General features: G+C 43.4%; 1 protein-coding gene across 5 annotated transcripts in view; it reads right to left on the bottom strand.

Annotated features, from left to right (window-relative positions):
* Nucleotides 1-17,374, bottom strand: part of HAVCR1 (hepatitis A virus cellular receptor 1) — a 29,925-nt gene extending 12,551 nt beyond the window's left edge. Inside the window, exons 1-4 of one of the 5 annotated variants that reach the window (XM_082725035.1) lie at nucleotides 15,266-17,374; nucleotides 9,923-9,980; nucleotides 7,340-7,678; nucleotides 4,233-4,316 (exon numbers count right to left, since the gene is read on the bottom strand). In XM_082725035.1, coding sequence (XP_082581161.1) covers nucleotides 4,233-4,316; nucleotides 7,340-7,678; nucleotides 9,923-9,968 — 469 coding nt within the window. In that variant the 5' untranslated portion in view covers nucleotides 9,969-9,980; nucleotides 15,266-17,374. Of the gene's footprint in view, nucleotides 1-4,232; nucleotides 4,317-7,339; nucleotides 7,679-9,922; nucleotides 10,392-10,447; nucleotides 10,565-15,265 lie in introns of those variants that run through there. The other 4 variants (XM_082725033.1, XM_082725037.1, XM_082725034.1 and 1 more) reach the window with 4 other exon arrangements.
* Nucleotides 17,375-17,744: the final 370 nt, after the last annotated feature.

Genomic DNA, 17,744 nt, shown 5'->3' with positions numbered 1-17,744 from the left:
TGAAAGAACTGTGCTCTCCTTATAGAGGAACACTCCACCCTCAACAAAAATAAAAAACAAAACTAACATCAGGAATCACCATCCACTTCCCAGCAGTGCCTACAGCCAGCCAGCCCCTGAAGGCATGCCTCGTACACACCCACTTCCATTCTTCCCAACTTCCTCTTAGAAATGTACTCAAAGATGGCCTTGAGGCACTAAACAGCCATCTATGTGTACCATGATCTAGATAATGATCTGGAGAGTTTATTAGTATCTAGAGTTATTTCACAATTTTTCTACTCCTGGGATCTCTCTAAATGTCCAAAGCCGACAACAGCACACCATATGTAGGACATCTAATTAAGCTTTTATTCCTACAAGTAATACTTTACTTTCACAGGAATAGGGCATGGGAGTTTGGGCTAACTTGCCCGTTCTCCTCCCAGATAGCCCCATCTAGATTTCCTGGCCTTATTCAAGGTCCACATTATGCATCCACACATTTTTCCAGGAAGGTACACATATGGATCAGCACAGAACACATATGGACATTACTTAATTCCTTGAGGTCTCTTTCCAGGTGACAACACTGTCCAATGTCTGAACTTTGGTGATAATTAACAACTCTCAAAGCCCTGCTCTCAGTGGACCTTGACCTGGCTCCTTCAGCACTGGCACTCTGGTCACTCCTTTTGTAAGACTGATTTCCCGTTGTTATCTGACTCATCTTCAGTTTTGCACCAAAAATCTTCACTAAGAATTTTCCAGTAGGGGCCGGGTTTCCCTTTCCTTCCCTTTCCTTTCTAAAATCACTCCTTTCTAATATCTCACCTTACGTGTAGCTCTGATCACTTTCCTCTCTGTGTATTTTCTTAACATTTTAAATATTTCATTTTATATACTTTCCTCACAGAGCACAAGAAATTTTAGACCATGTTAGTGGTGCTGGCAGGATAAGAACTCCCAAACCTGGGCTTTTCTTCACTTTCATTGGTCTTTCTGTTTTCCCTTCCCCACAGTGGTCTCCACATTTCAACATCACTCTTTCCTGTGTTCTGAGCTATTTTCCTGCTTCTCTCTAATGCTCAAATCTGTAACAGGGTGTAACTCTGTTTAAGAACTAAGAACAGGATGACAGTGAAGTCAGGTGATCAGAATCGTTACTCAACTTGCACGGATGTGACGATCTCTTGGGCTTAACTTTTTTCCCCAAGTTTGTGTATTAGTGGGCATCTTTTCTCCCTGTCTAAAACAATCAACCCAACCATGCCATGAATATTTTAGGCAACTAGGATACAGAAGAGACACTGAAAGAGCATGGATGGTTTATTAAAGTGGTTTATTAAAGTAAAACAAATGGTGGTTTATTAAAGTAAAGATAAACATTCCCACACTGGATCTGCTCCAGCACACACCTCCTTCCTGTTCAACTCAACTCAAACTCAGGAGAAAACCATCAAGACAAGGATAAGTCTTAATTAGTACTATCCCTGAGAAGGTCACATGGACATACTGGCCAACATTTTTCTTCTGAATCTTTGCTTTAAACATGCATGTTCACCAAACCAAGGCCACTAATCCACCCCCATTTGCAGGCACAAACTAAGTATTACAAAGCTAAATCAATACTGAGAAAGTCAAGTGTGTTCAGCTGCCTTGAATGAACAAAACTGTTTTTCTTACAAACTTTTATGGCTCCCAAATCCCAGTTTTAACCTAAAGCCCCGTCTTCCAACCTCAGCTCAAGGTCCAATCCTTCAGATCCCTCCTGATTAAATATACATGTGGTTCAATAGGGGTCCAGGGAAATCAGTATGTTCCACCAGATTTTTCTGGCTAAGAGGTTGTGACATCTCTGGTCCACAGAATCCAGCCCCACTCCAAGGGGTCAAAGAGGCTTTACAAATCTCCACTAAAAGTTATCTTTTTAATCCTAGAGATAGAAAGTTTGCACCTAAACTTGTCCTCAGAATGGCAAGCTACTTTTCTACCTTTAAGTCAAATTATTCTCCATCTGTATTAAATTTAAGCCCTTATTTATCAGAAGTTTAAAGTATCAACCAGGTGGTCTGAATGAAAAAAAAAAAAAAAAAAAAAAAAGATGTGTAAGTTCTAAGTCCCTGAAGTCTTTAAAACCTGATGTTTACTTTTTCATCAGTATAAATAGTATCTTTTGTTATTTCCATGCTGCACAAATCAATTAAAGGATGCTGGAAGCAAAACTGTGTAAGCAGACTGACTGCCCAAAGACAGGGTAATGGTATTGATGAAGTTCTAGAACCTAGGTGAGGTTCAGTGGGCTGAGGTCCAGAGCCGATGACCAAGAAAGAATTCTTGAGACATCTTGGGTGCAAAATGGTGGTTTATTAAAGCACGGGGACAGGACCCATGGGCAGGAAGAGCTGCTGCCCGGGGTTGTGAGGGATGGCAGGTTATGTACCCTGTAGTTGGGGGAAGGTGAGGGGAAGGGAGGTTTCAACGGAGCTTTCATATGCTAAAGAGGGCCTAGTTGGTGCCGAGAGACCAACCCTGTCTTTTAGCAAGCCATTCGCATTTTTGCTATCAAGCTTCTTTGTTAGTGAGACTTGGGTTTAGAAGAAATTTAACTCTTATTTAGGGCTGAGGAACTGAGTTATTTGCCTCTGGAAATTGTGCTATTGATAAGGTAACTTCTTTGTTTATAGATCTCTAGGACATTTGCAAAGCAAGGGAGACTCCTGTCGGGCAAGGTGGCAAGGTGTGCTCTCTGCAAGTTAACTATTTGTTTCTTAGGGCGGTCAGGGGTGCCTGAGGAATGCCACACACATTACCAAGGGGAGGGGAGCCGGTGGAGAGGGGGTGCAAGGTGCCAGCCTTTGTTTTGTTCTTAGCCAGCCTCGTGCTCCCTCATCAGTATGAATGATTGTTCAGTGAGGATGTCAGATCAGGACAAATTCATCCAAGCTCTGTGCTCATGGCAGTAGGCACAATCCAGGCATTAAAAGCACATTCCCAAAATTCAAATTAATGGAGATTCAAGTAGTTTCTACCCATGTAACTTTCCACAATGAACTCAGACTCTGTGCCTTAGTTCTCACAACTATAAGAGGGGACTGAATCACACTATAGTGCATCCGGGTCATCATAAGAATTAAGAGATATAATACTCAAAAAGTACTTAGCATGGTTCTGTCACACAGGAAACAAAGAAAATGTTAACTTCACTGAAATTTCACCCTCAAATGGAGGTCTGGCTTTAGAATGGTCTAACTGATCTCTACTCAGAGCTCCTTGTAAGAACAGAATCTCATTACCTGGACCCTTGTTCTCTGACATTCCTATTTTTTTTCCTCAAAAACGTGTGCTCAACTGGGCCAAATCCACTCCACCCTTATTAGATGTCTATTAGATGTCAATGGTGCGGCTTTTTGGGGGGTGTTGCTAATAATCAATGCCCTGGAGAATCTGGCCAAAAGCTATGAGTTCCCTTGCTCTAAAAATGATTATCTATAAAAAGGTGCATATGGTTTTGTAAGGGCCTATTCAGCCAGAGCGGCCCCACCCCAGTAGAACTGCCATTTTGTTGTAAAACTTAAATTGACCTTGCCCACCCCCCACCCCCCCACCCCCACCCCTGCCCAGGGGAACTTATTTAAAAGCAAGTCCAGGTAACCAGTCCCAGGTAACAAAGTCCAAATACTAGGGTGGGTCAGGCCAGGTGACGGTATTCAATCAGTGGGGGTGCACACTGGGCCCCGCCCTTTGGGCACCTTTTGGGCGCCAATTCTGAACTAGGTGATAGGCTGGTTCAAATGTCTACTAGGGTAAATTGTAATTCAACTGGTTGCCTAGCATCACTGTGGAGTTTCCTGTGTGTATTACAATCTCATTGACCACCTGTGTGTGGCCAGGCCCAACCACATGGCCTTTGCTCTATAAAAGTTAGTCTGAAAAGCAGGAAGGGGTCGTCCTCTCTGTAGGGGCATCCCCGACCAGTCTGGCTGATGGTCGGTCTGATTCTTGAGGCTTGGCACGAATAAAGCTTTGCTTGACCTTTGCTTTGTATCAGTCTCGCTCCTTTAATCATGGGGTACCCAATTTTGGGGGGACCAAACAGTTTGGGACAGGGATTCACAGACCCTGTGAAGCCCATGCTTGGAACCCAGGAAAGAACCTTTACCCTAGACTGTACTTCTGCCTTAACACAATGCTTTGGACAGGCTACATCTTCTCATTAGAAGACTCGGGGCTCAAGAAACACATTGGTTTACCTGGCTTGAGGTTCTGCGTGGGTGCTGGCGTTGAAGAAGTAGAGGTAAAGACCCTAGGTGACGTTGGAACACTGGTGACCTCAGCTGGAGTTAGAAACCAACATGAAAGCAAGGATTAATCAACCAGCAAGAAACAAGAGCCTTGTGCTGGGCCCGTGACTAACACAACCAATGAGAGGCTGTCCCTGGGCAGAAATTAGGCATTAATCTTCCCTGAACTGAGAGTTCTTGTCATCGGTTAACTAGAATCTGTGACAGAGGAAGGCTTTGAAGACATACTTGCAAAAAGGAAGCAGCTGCACTAAAACGTATATATTTAGGGAGGTTCAGAGGTGAAAAATGTCACCTGGGATTTACACTGAAGCACTTTGAGAAGACCAGTCATGCATATCAGATTTATGTATCTCCATAAACATCTGTGAGGTAAGGAAAATGTCCAGAGCCTGGAGCAGCCTTTATCCTCTCCGTGGTGAATGACTAAGACTTCAGTAGGAGTTCCCACGCCTGGAATGCTTGCCAAATAAATAGCATTTAGTCCAGTCAGGCCTGAGGGTGACATACGGACAGAGGGACCTGCGTCCTAAATGAGGACTAACTCACAGCCATTAGCATATGCCAGATGAATCACACAGATAAGTTACATTTGGTTAGAAGGTAAACTAGACCTTTTACAGTTCCTTCCAACCTAAAATATAACAACAGCTAATACCATACCATCGTTGACTTTCCAGATTCTGCGGCGGCATAGGATTCCAAATCACTTAGTGGGGGTATCAGAGCTACCCAGATGGAACGAAAACCAGAAGTTAGCCCCCACACAGGGCCTGGCACTAAAGCAGGACTAATGAAGGACTGAACCAAGAATGTATACTTTTGCTCTTGGGCACCCTTTTCTCTGCAAGAAGTTTCCTTACATCTTGACCTGACTACAAAAGAAAACCATGTCTCTTAAATAGGGTTCACTTGGTTTGAGAACTTTTCTTTCTGAAAGATGCAATTTAATTTAGAATCTGAAGAGGAAAACACTTTTTTCAACAAATATCTGTGAGTGTCAATCATAGACAAAGCATTAGTCCAAAGCAGATGTCAGCGATGTTTCTGGAAAGGTCGAGACAGTTAAGCTTTAGGTCTCGGGGGTACTTGCTCCACTCCCCGTTCAAGGGAAGCCACCAAAGACAATATATATGCATGGCTGCTCAAATAAAAATGTGTAAAACAGTGGGACTATTCTGTAATCTGATCTACAGCCCTGATCCCAGGGCTAGGGTTTGCTGACCCTGATCTAAGTTGTAGAAAAGAATACAATCCAATCCCCTCCTTCCGGTTTAAAATCTAATCTGCAGGGGGAAAAGCACACATGCAACACATCTGATCAAAGGAGAGTAAGGCAAACAATAAAGAGGGGTAACCTAATCAAACTGTCTAACCAGGTTATTTTCTTCAGTTGGTAAGTATTTTCCCCAGGCTGAAGGGAGCAAACTGTACTGCAGATGCTGGTACTAAAAAAGCCTGAACAGAAGTTTGAAGAGTAAGCTTAGCCAGTGAAAACCACAAGCAAACTTAAGCAAAGAATTGGTTACTGGAGGCAGAGTCTCCTTGGCTCAGTTACAGACCCTCTTCCCCCTTGACAGAGCACCGGCCTTCTATGTGCCCACCTACTAAAGAATTTCGAAGCACTTTAGAAGTGTCCTACTCATTTCTCTACTAGGTCAATTCCTAACATTCAGCCATACCAATAATAGATTTTACAAATCCAAGAAAGTTGTAATCATAATCTCTTCTCCACAGAAGAAGCCTCTGTCTAGAGCACACGATTATCACCAGCCTCTTTTGGCTTCCCTAAATTGCTTCCCACAGATGGTTTCCCCATGGTCAGCTAGTTTCTCCATCAGAACTGACCTTATGTCGCTCGTCTTCACAAAAGAAACAAACCAAGTCCAAAAGCTGGGAGATTGCAAAACCAAGTTCCTCTTAAGAAAAGAAAGAAAGAAAGGGAGGGAGGGAAGGAAGAAGGGAGGGAGAAGTAAAAGAGAGAAAGAGAGGAGGAAGAGAGGAAGGAAGGAAGACACAGAGTTTATTAAGGCCACAGGTATTGGGTTTTATTGCCAGTATCAGAGCTTAGTGGTGGGAAATGCATTAGGAAGGAACACCAGAAACTGGGAAATCCCAAAGAATCCACTCTATTTATCCAATGGTAAAGAAAAGGAGGATTTTCACATCAAGACACATTTTTAAATTTCATCAAATTCTTAAAATCAACTGGTGAATAGTCATTGGGATGTAAATGTTTTCATATTTCAGTATCGTCACTTTAATTTTTAAACAAGCAACTTCATGATAGGATATGAAATATGCCTCAAAAAATCCCAGGCAGGGCAGGGGGAAGGATGGAACTATATATCCTTTACAATGTATATGCAACTAGACTGAGCTGACGATTGTCATACCTGGGTGCTATCCCTACTTGACAAGACCTCGTATTATATTACCTATTCTATATGTTTGAAATTCTCCAAAACAGTTTTAAAATGTTTAGGACATTGGGAAATTCTTCTAAAACATAATCTCAGAGAATAAAGGGCAGTTCTTTAAGTTTAGCAAATTCAGCTTGGTAAGAATGTTCACTCTATTTCACAATGGAACATTAAACAAACAGTAACCAACTAGCATTTTTTTAAATTTATTTAAGACAGAGAGACAGAGATAGCACAAGTGGGAAGACAGGGAGAAGCAGGCTCCCTGCTGAGCAGGGTGCCCAATGCAGGGCTCAATTCCAGGACCCTGAGATCATGGCCTGAGCCTAAAGCAGACAGTTAACTGACTAAGCCATTGAGGCGCCCCTGAACCAACAAGCATTTTTGAAAACCTGCTTTAGGAGATAGTTTGCGAACTGGGAAGATCCTCTCCCCTATGGTCTTGTTCAAGATTGGTTCTGAATACTTCATTTTATACCAATAGAAGTTATTCTACTTTCCAACAGTTACTGAAAAACAAGACTCAAGGAACCTCCCCTTTCCTGATTAAAGGAAGAGAAAGTCACTACCAAACAGGAAACATCTCAGTTCACCCACATGAAGTGATCAAAGGAAGACAGAAGACAAGCTTACCTGGCTTTATCTCCAGTGACAGGGTGAGTTTCATATCATTGAACCACCCCCTGTGCTCAACACGGCAACAGTAGAGACCACGGTCAGTCTGGGCCACATTCTCTATGGTCAAAGACACGTTCCCTCTTAAAATGTTTCCCTTTAGCTTATAACGTGGGTGTTTCCGAACGGTGACATGGGATCCATTAGTCCAGACCACTTCATCGGAGCAACGGGACATGGGACATGCCCCTCGACCCCAGCACATGGTAGTGACTCCAGGGGCTATTGAGTAGGTGCAGGGCAGCGTGATGGAGTGACCCACCACGCCAATCACTTGAGTGTAAGAAACTACAGCATCTATAAATAAAGAGAAAACAGAGCATGAGGACTCCATCTTTTAACTTTACATGTATTTTCATGTTTTATTTTACATAGTTTATTTCATTTGTAATCATAGGACTTTGCATCTTAAATTTAAAAATTTTTTGTAAGCATTTTTACATTAACATACTCTTTAAAAGCATTATTTATTTGATATTTGTGGATAAAATATAATTTAAGCTTTTTTTCCTATATTTAGGATTGTTTTCTAACAGCACAAACGTCTAAGAGAAAAACTACCAGGACAAAAGTCACCGATATTTTCAGCCTCTTGATGAACGTGGCCAAATTTCTTTCTAAAAGGTTTGAACCAATGATACTCCAATAATACATGACTCTGTATTTCATTCTGTGTCTGACAGGTATATATGCTTATTCAGTAGGTAAGACTTGTGGCTTTCCTCCTCCCCCAGATTCAACCACTGCCTCAATTGAAATATGTTTGAAAAATTCCATTGCATCGCAAGTTTTAATTTTTATCCCAACTTTTTAAACGGCTATTGCAAGTGAAGTCACTGCACAACACCTCTCTTGTAAGAAAAGCCGAGCTCATGTTTTGTTTAAAGCATCACTGGCTTTCCTCTGCAACAACATGGATGCTGCTAAGCAAAGCCAGTCAGAGGGAGACAAATACCATATGCTGCTACTCATATATGGAATTGAAGAAACCAAATAAATGAACAAAGGAAAGAGAGAGAGACAGAGAGCAAGAGAGATTAACCGAGAAACAGACTCTGAATTATAGAAAACAAGCTGATGGCTACCAGAGGGGAGGTGAGTAGAGGGATGGATGACAAAGGTGGTGGAGACCAAGAGCCCGCTTATTAGGATGAGCCCTGCGTAATGTACCGAACTGCTGAGCCACTTAGGTACACCTGAAATGAGTATCACACTATGTTAACGATACTGGAATTAACATAAAAAATGGATTTTAAAAAAGTATTATTGGTTTAAAGGCAGAAGCCTAGTAAACTCCTCAGAAATCAACTTTTAGAAAATGGGTTTTTCGGGGCACCAGGGTGGCTCAGTAGGTTAAGTGTCTGACTCTTGGGGTCAGCTCTAGTCATCATCTCAGAGTCATGAAATCAAGCCCTGCATCAGGCTCTGCACTCTGGGCAGAGTTGGCTTGAGATTCTCTCTCCCTCTTCCTCTGCCCCTGCTCACACTCTCTAGCTATTTCTAAAATGAATAATTTTTTTTTTTTAAAAAAATGGGCTTCTAATACTTCTAGAAGGAGCTGCGGTTTACCACGGTCTTTAGAATCAGTCTAAAAAAATCCAACAGGGACCCCACCTCGTAAGTTGATACTCGCCCCACAACTGCGTGAGGTCCACTTCTCCCATGAAAACAGAGAACTGGAAAATACTCAATCATATACTAAATTATGCCACTTAAAAACAAGAAGTCTCTCCTGGAACAGTGGTATAAAAACTCCACGATGCCAAATGCAGTCAAGGTAGCCCTTAAAAGAAATCGGGAATTCCCCAACCAGTTATATTTAGAATTGGGCTATGACTTTGGGAAATACTCTGGAAATAAAAATGCTCATGGTTACATAAAATAAGAAAGTAACTTTTTCACTGAATTCCTACAATATTTTATTTTGCCTAATATCATTTTTTGATTACAAATAAAATTTGTTAATCATAAAAATCAAGCTATGCAATGTAATAAGAAATGAACTTTTGCCCATACTTGGACTTCTGGAGATTATTGTTTTTTAAATTTCAGATTATGTTTATTCCTAACTTTGTGAAATAAAATATATTTAAAAGAAACAGTTGCACATGATTTAAAAAAAAAAATACCAAAGGACACAAGATAGTTTAATGAAGGACTGGTATCCTTTCCATCTGAGCCCAGTCTCTTCTCCCCATCCCCCCCAACTCAGGCTAACACTGTTACTATATTTTTACATACACTTAAGTAGTCCATGCTCATACAACTATCTAACCCCCTTTCTGTTTGTTTGTTTAAACGCAAATGGCAAGATATGACACACAGTTTATCATACCTGGTTCACTCACCCATGGATTTTGCAATTCATAGCATTTAAGCAATTTCTTTTGAGTAAGATTTAGCCTGGATCTTTGCTTACCAGCTGACCCACTAGCTCCCACCAAAGCCCAAGCACATCCATCCTCCTACACCACACTCGCACATCTCCTACATTCTCCCATCCTCAGGGCTTCCCAGACCCCAGCCCACCTATTTGCTTACCCGTCAGAAGTAGCAGGAGGCCTGAGATGGCTACCCAAGGTTGCATGATGGTTACGGCCTGAAAGACAGAAAAAGCAGACTGGTAGGTGTGCACCTCCCCAGATGGTCTTGGAACAAGTATTAATTCTGAGTTTGAAACTTCTCCTTTCACCCTGACTGGGTCAGTCACATGAGCCTGCTCCGTTAGCGATGAGAGACCAAGCACAACAGCTTCAGGTCTCCGTCAGCTCTGGGATGGCTGATCCTTCTGTACCTTGCAAGGGACAGCAGACCCTCAGGTTCAGCTCCTTCCCCAACAGAGTCCAAACTGCCCCCTGATGCTGACACAGGGGATAAAGGGAGCAAGCAGGAAGGAAACCAGAGGCAGTTTCAAAGACAGAAACTCTCGGCTCTGTAGCTAGGATGGTCAGTGCCCAGTCTTCATCATACTGTCAAGTTTGCCAGTAGCAAGAATTCATAAAGACTGTGAATCACTGTGTCCAACCATTCATGTTACAGGAAGCGATGACTCAGACTGTATCTTACTGAGTGATGACAAGAGAATATTTTCAGGAAGCACATTCTGGACCAGACTTCTGATCCCAGGTCTGCCACCTGAGAAGCTGGGGATCCCTGCGGGTTACTGAGGCCCTCCAAGCCTTGATTTCCTCATTTGTAAAAACAGCTCTAAAAATACTTGCTCTGTCTCCCTCAAAGGATGGTTATAATGAGCAAAAGGGATGTGGGAGACCTTTGAAAATGAAACCTAAATATGCACTGACGCAAAGCAAGGTTTTTGGAGAACTTACTATGTAGGGGGCTCTATGCCAAGCACCCACACGCACTTGATGCTCACAGACCCCCTTAGGCAGGTGTTGCTACCAACCTCATTCATGGAGGAGGAAACTGAGGCTTGGGGAGATTAAGTGAGCCGAGGTGCCAGCCCAGGTCTTCTGACTTTTGCTCGTAATTATTAAGCCATAGAAGTATGTGTAAGCCTGCCTAGTACTTCATGAACTGCCCTTCTGGTCCAGAAATTCAGTCCCTCCCTCCCAAGGAAGCACTGATGCTCCATCTCTAGGCCACCTGCAGCCCATCTTGGGCTTCGTGGAAACGTGGATGGTGGGCTGGGTATGTGGCGCTGGGTCCCATGCTACCTGGAAATGTGACCCCAAGACTCCAGCAGTCTCCGCACTTGGACAAAGATCTAAAGCCTGATGAGAGACCACGCACAACAGCTCCAGGTCTCCATCAGCTCCATCAGCAAACTGGTGGCCTAAAGACTGTATTTGGCCCAGAGAAGTACTTTGTCCCATGATTTTTAAAATTCATTTCTTAAGGAATGGCCAAGATTTGAAAATCTAGAGAGCATGTATGAGAACTCAACTTTTCCGCTTTGTCAGGAGATACGGTGAGATGGCAGTTCATGGCCCATACCACCCACCACCCTTAGAGTGTGCCCCTTCAAGCCTGCTGCTGTGCCAACCCTGGGGATGGGAGGGGGTGGGGGGCGGGATTTGGTGTCTGAAGAAGGCCTTAGCTAGAGCAGGCCCTTGCTTTACACTCTGTTCCACCTCCATGAACACAAGCTGGGACATCACAGAAGCTGTCCCTGGGCTTGTTTGCTGAAATTCACCTCTTCCATAAAACAGTTGTACTATCTGATCCGTAAAAGCCCTCCTAGCTTTTCAGTGCTCCACACCTGAACCCAAATAGGTAACAAGATGAGTTCTTCCAGGGGAAACACTCATTTCTGGACACCCACTTTGTTCTTATTCTCTGCCTTTATATACTTGGAAGGAATAAAATTGACCCCTACCTTGACCACCACCAAAAGTCAGGGGACAAATTCTGAAATGCCTCAAAAAGAATTAGGTCATACCTTATATTAATTAATTTGGGAGGCAAAATATGTCATGATTAGTTTTGTTATACTCAGAGATTCAGCCAAAGCCCACCAGGTCAGTGATAAGGATTTTTCTAATTTAATTCAATCCTACCAGTTATTATCCATATATGGAGACTAATGGGACATGAGTTAATAAACCAAGAATGAAAAAACCCAGGATTGTGCAATCAGGTAGAGAGACAGGTAAATAAGCAACTAATAAAACTGGACAGAATGATGTAAATGGTAAATATATAATCAGGTTGTGTCACTCTTCCCCTTACAACACTCCCATAGCGGTCTCAGAAAATTTAAAAACAAAAGCACTCACTTTCTACCCAGATGTACAAAGTCCCCCACAGTGATCTGGATTTCTTCTGCGTTTCTCTCCCCTGCCACAGAGCTCCTGCCATTTGAGATTCTTTCAAATGTGTCCCCACATTAGGACTTTTCCCCTAGTGGGGCCCTCTGCCTTGATCTCCATTCCTTTACCCCATCAGTTTCAGATTTCTCCTTTTCTTCTCAACCTCTTCTTAAATGTCGCCTTCTGAGACATCCCTCTGTCCCTCTGTCTAAAGGAGCCAACCAGTCACTCTACTACACTCTCTCATTTACCTATGCAGCATTTATTCCCTTGTTTCCCTTAATTGTGTGTGTGTGTGTGTGTGTGTGTGTGTGTGTGTGTCTGTTGTCCATCCCCCCTTTCTCTTGTACTGTTAGAACCTTTCACAAAGATGGGGTTATTCCAGAACATGGGTGTTATGCAACATAATAGCTGCTAGCCACATCTGACTACTGAGCACTGGAAATGTAACTAGTACAACTGAGAAGTTTTTTTAAAAAAAAAAATGCTTAATGTAATTTAATTTTAATTAATTTAAACAGCCATGCATGGCTCTGGTCTTAGAAAATACTCAATTCTAGACCATAATCTCCTCCAAAATGGTATTCCTACTGTATTCCTGAAACACTGTAAGAGATCCAGTTAGTACTGATTAAATATACTAATGGAAGCACAAAGGCATGGGGGGGTGATCATTCAGTGACTGGGGTGTGGGGGCAGGGGAGACAGGAGGGAGTGGCAGAAAAATCCCTTAAAAAAGCAACATGTAAGGTTCATCATCAGAAAATGGGGGAAGGGCAGAGGGTGTTTTAAGTGGAAGAAATCATGAGCAAGAGCCACAATGGGGATACAGAACCAAGGTTCTGAGTGGCTCACTGACTGTACAATTTTGTAGGACTGAATTTTCTGGCAAGTCCATCTCCCATGACAACCTCTATTGTGTCCTAAAGGCCCTCCGACAGCACAGTTTTGTTCTGTTTTAATTTGAACCAAACAACCTCCATGATCACTACTCTTTAGTGCCAACCTTGTGACCCCTGGAAGGCTCCATACCGAGTTAAGGGGTAAGGCCCAATGGGTGACAAGGCTCAGGCAACAAACATGAATTTCCAGCTGCTTCCTCTACCTGAGGAGCGGCCAGCAGGTGCACCAAAGTGATGGCATCAGGCTTACCTTTGAGAGGGGCTCTGGAGCTGCTACGTTGAGAAGCACGAAGACCTGTCAGGAGACTTTTGGAGCATGTCAAGAGAGAGGAAAGGATAAAGAGTGGATTGTTCAGGCTCTAGATGTTTACAAAGCAGAGCAAACAGGATTTCCTACAGGATATGAGGTGTAGGCGCTTAAACATGACTCCGAGGGATTTGGGCCTGAGCCAATGGACCAACTGGAAGTGCCACCAACTGACCCAGGGAATGCTGCATGTAATGCAGGCTTGGGAAGGACCAGCCTGGATTTTCAAAGTGTTGAGTTTAGGGGGAGGCTGTTGGGAGTTCAGGAGATGGGTCTAGGACAAAGATACGTATCTGGGAGTCATTGGTACAGAAATGGTATTTTAAAGTCATAAACCTGGACGAGATGCTCAAAGGAATGCTTGTGGCTAAGGATTAGGTGTGGCGGGGGGTGGGGGTGGGTGCCTTCCCGAGAAAGATGGAGCAGGAGAGGCACCAGCAAGCACACAGAAGCAAAGCAAGGAGGTGGGAGGAAAAGCAAAAGATCAATGGGATCCCGGAAGTCAAGTGAAAAAATGCATCCGATGAAGAGGCAATGATCACGCAGCAACCGTTGCTAAGGCAAAGGATGAGATTTGTCCAAAGGATGGAGCCACCTGAGAATCACTCATGACCTTAGCAAAAGCAGGTGTGGGGAAGAGCCGCTGAGCAACCGTTTACTTTCCCAACGGACGTTGCCCCTCAGAGAAAGACATCCACAAAGAAAGGGAAAATCGAGAGAGCCCTGGAGACAGGGAACTCTTTCAGGGAGTTTTACAAGGAAAAAGGAATGGAAGAGGGAGTTGGGAAACAGGATCAAGAGAAAGATTTTGAAAATGATAAAAAAAAAAAAATAGCAGCCCGTTTGTATGATTTGGAGATGATCCAGAAGAGGAAGAAAAACTGACTCAGGGTGAGGGGAAATGTGTGGAGTAATGGAGGGATGAGATCCAGTGCCCCAGGAGGGACTTCACTTAGACACGTCCAGAGCAGCGCATCTGTAAGAACAAATGGACGCAGGACTAATGTAGGACCATCTGGCAGCAGGAAAGTGCCCCGGGAGGTGGGGGCAAGAAAAGGAGACCAGCCCAACAAGCTGGCGCTGCTCCCTGGCTACCCTACCCTCAGGCACAGGCGGTGGGGGAGGGGTGGGAGACTCCATATCCCGGTACCTTTTTTTAAAAAAATCTTTTCCAGTCTATCCCCTTCCTCTAAATAATCTAATCAAGTGTCTCCCCGCACCTTAAAAGTATTCAATGGCTTCCCAATGCCCAAGCCCAAACTCTGAAAGCTGCCCACCGCCCCCCAAGCTGACCACACCCTTTGACTCCCAAGCCTCACAAAACTAAACTAATCCATCCACATCTGCTAAGTTTTCTAAGCCCAACAGCCTCTGACGCAGAAGTGACCATGATGAAACCTGCGAAAAGTCAGAAGCCAAAACGAGGGTCTTCCTCGACGGTTCATCACACTTTATACAAGTAGTTATCTTTTACAGCTTACAAGTATTTTTACAAATCACAAAAGTCAGTAAGCCAAACTGCCAGTGTAGCTGTGCTCAAGACACACATATTCCCATTTTCATGGTGTTATATAATATCCACGGCACAGAGGAGGGAAGGCCCAGCAAAGGTATGTGTTGACTCTGAGGTCACAGAGCCTTCAAGTAAGCCTCAATAAATATGGCTTCCTCCACAGTTACAATATTCCTCTCACAGATGTTGCCCAGGAAAAGCATAAAAACAACTCAGACAGTGAAAGACGATCATGATTCTATTTGAATGAGAACCTACCTCCAAAGAAATACAAAGATTTACCCAACTATAAGTGAATTTCCCCTAGTTCCTCTTGGCCTAGTCATCACTGTCCTAAGAGCCTGCATAATAGAGAAGCTCCAGCAACAGAGCTTCTGGTTTCCAGAGGACTTACCTACAGGTACGCCAGGACAGAGTTTTCCAGCTCCTCTGGTGGTCTGTCACCAAGCCTCCCTCAAAGGATTTTATGCAGAAGGATGACTTTCTCCCAGCATTCCATTCTTTATCTCTTTTGCCACACCCGTCTCTTTGAAAGCTAAGTTTCTCCAATCTCTCAGTCTTTTCTGCTGGAACTGATCTATTGACTAACTCACAGAGGTTATAAGGAGATGCAAGTGTGCTGTTCTCTCTGCCTGTCCATGTTCTCTGCTAGGATGTTTTCAAAAGATTCGGCAAAGATCTTGATATTACATCAGGCTCCAGACCCAGAAAGCCATAGAGACTTTGAGACTGCTTCCACATGAAGGGTCCTTAAACGGGCGCCAAACCCCTCAATCTTACAGATGAATACAACAAAGAATAAAAAGAAGAAGAGTATGGGACCCATAGAGGTCACTCAGGTCAGATGGGATAGTGAGAGCCAGGTTTGCCTAGTCTACTATTCTTGTCACTCAACAAACATGATTTCACCAAGTGTTTATTAAGCGCCCATGCTAGACAACAGAACACTCTAAGCACATAAAGCGAATCTCCAGTCTCTGCCCTCGGAAGTTTAGGAAAACAAGCTGCCACCTTTAATAAGAAAGAGGTAAAGCTATACTATGCTCCAATTGAATTTATATATTCATCTTTCGGATGCTAATAACATGTCGGTGAGACTGAGTTTGGAGCCATGGATGACAAGGTCAGAAGGCTGGCCGTGAGCCGAGTTCCTGCTCGCTCGCTAGGGGGCACTGTTTGCATAAAGCAGAAGGTTTCCCCAACACGTTTTGCCATTATAGGCCTTTTTTTCCTGCCTGAAACTAAAACAATGTTATCTACTTAAAAACGACCACAGCACTGACTGGTTTTTGGATTAAAACCTCCAGTCCTCACCTGTGTCTCTTTGTATGATCACAGGATCCTGAGATGTTTCATTCACACCCATTTTAGGGGAGCTGGGGGATCAGAGACAGGTTTTTGTCAGATAGGGTTAGGATGATTTTCCAAAGGACTCTACCAAACCAAGACCATTGCAGGACTCCGGCAACAAGTCCAACACACTGTTTTGATAGTAGCAGTTCGACAAAATAAACACTAGGCTCTATCGAAACCCTTGGCAGAGCACCGTGTTGGCGATGGGCATTGCAATTTTCAACAATATCCATGACACCCTCTGCTCAGTAATAATATATTTTGATAGAGTGTCAACATTTTATTGGAACACTCACATAGAACTGTTTCCAAGAAATATTAACTGGGGGAAAAAAAGAACCTCACACAACAATCTATTTCAGAGAAATCCATTTTTGTAAAAACACCATGACCAAATGACAGCATACACATATGCATGTGTATCTACCTGCCAAAGTCGAGGCAAAGGAGATGGGGGTACCATCCAACATGCTCAGTGTCCTCTCTGGTAGGGGCGCAAGCAGAGGCAAGGAGGACTTTCAGTTTAAGGCTGTGCATATACCAGTTCAGTATTTTTTCTTTAAAGATTTTATTTATTTGACAGAGAGAGACACAGCGAGAGGGGGAACAAAATCAGAGGGAGTGGGAGAGGGAGAAGCAGGCTTTCTGCTGAGCAGGGAGCCAGATTCGGGGCTCAATCCCAGGACACTGGGATTATGACCTGAGCCAAAGGCAGATGCCTAAGAACTGAGCCACCCAGGCACCCCCACTTCAGTATTTTCTTTTTAATCTTTTTTTTTGAGGAAGAGAGAAAAATGCAGGGACAGGGGGCTGGTGCACAGAGGGAGAAGCAGGCTCCCCGTTGAGCAGAGATCCCAAGCCGTACTCCATCCAGGACCCCAAGATCATGAGCAGAAGGCAGACCCTTAACCAAATCAGCCACCCAGCTCTATCATGTCAGTATTTTCAGTACAAAGTGCCGGTGTACTGCTTATACAATGTATGTAAAATGTTTTAACTAAAGAAAAATTTTAAAAAATCAAGCGAGTCCCCAAACTGCATATTCCTACAAAAGCAGAAGTCTTTTACATTCGTGTAACATATTTTTCACAACCTAATTACAGCCATCCTTCTCTTTATCCCAGATGGAAAAGAAAGCAGCTTAGGTTGCCTAAAGCCACATTCAGACATCACCAAGCACATAGAAAGATGGCAGATTATGAAATAATGCTTTAATCAATAAACAAGTGCTTATATCGTAAAGTGCACGTTTTTCTACAAAATAGAAAATACCTCAAGTCACTCTGTTTATTCATGGAGGGAATGGCTCTGCCAATAGAATCTGTGACACTTCATGCATTCACCCAATTAACAATTTTTTAAAAGATTTTATTTATTTATTTGACAGACAGAGATCACAAGTAGGCAGAGAGGCAGGCAGAGAGAGAAGAGGAAGCAGGCTCCCTGCTGAGCAGAGATCCTGATATGGAGCTCCATTCCAGGACCCTGGGATCACAACCCGAGCTGAAAGGCAGAG

This window comes from Mustela nivalis, assembly GCF_964662115.1.
Source record: "Mustela nivalis genome assembly, chromosome: 3".
Taxonomy (NCBI): domain Eukaryota; kingdom Metazoa; phylum Chordata; class Mammalia; order Carnivora; family Mustelidae; genus Mustela; species Mustela nivalis.
The sequence above is the reverse complement of the archived record's forward strand: the minus strand, read 5'-3'. Positions and strand labels throughout refer to the sequence as shown.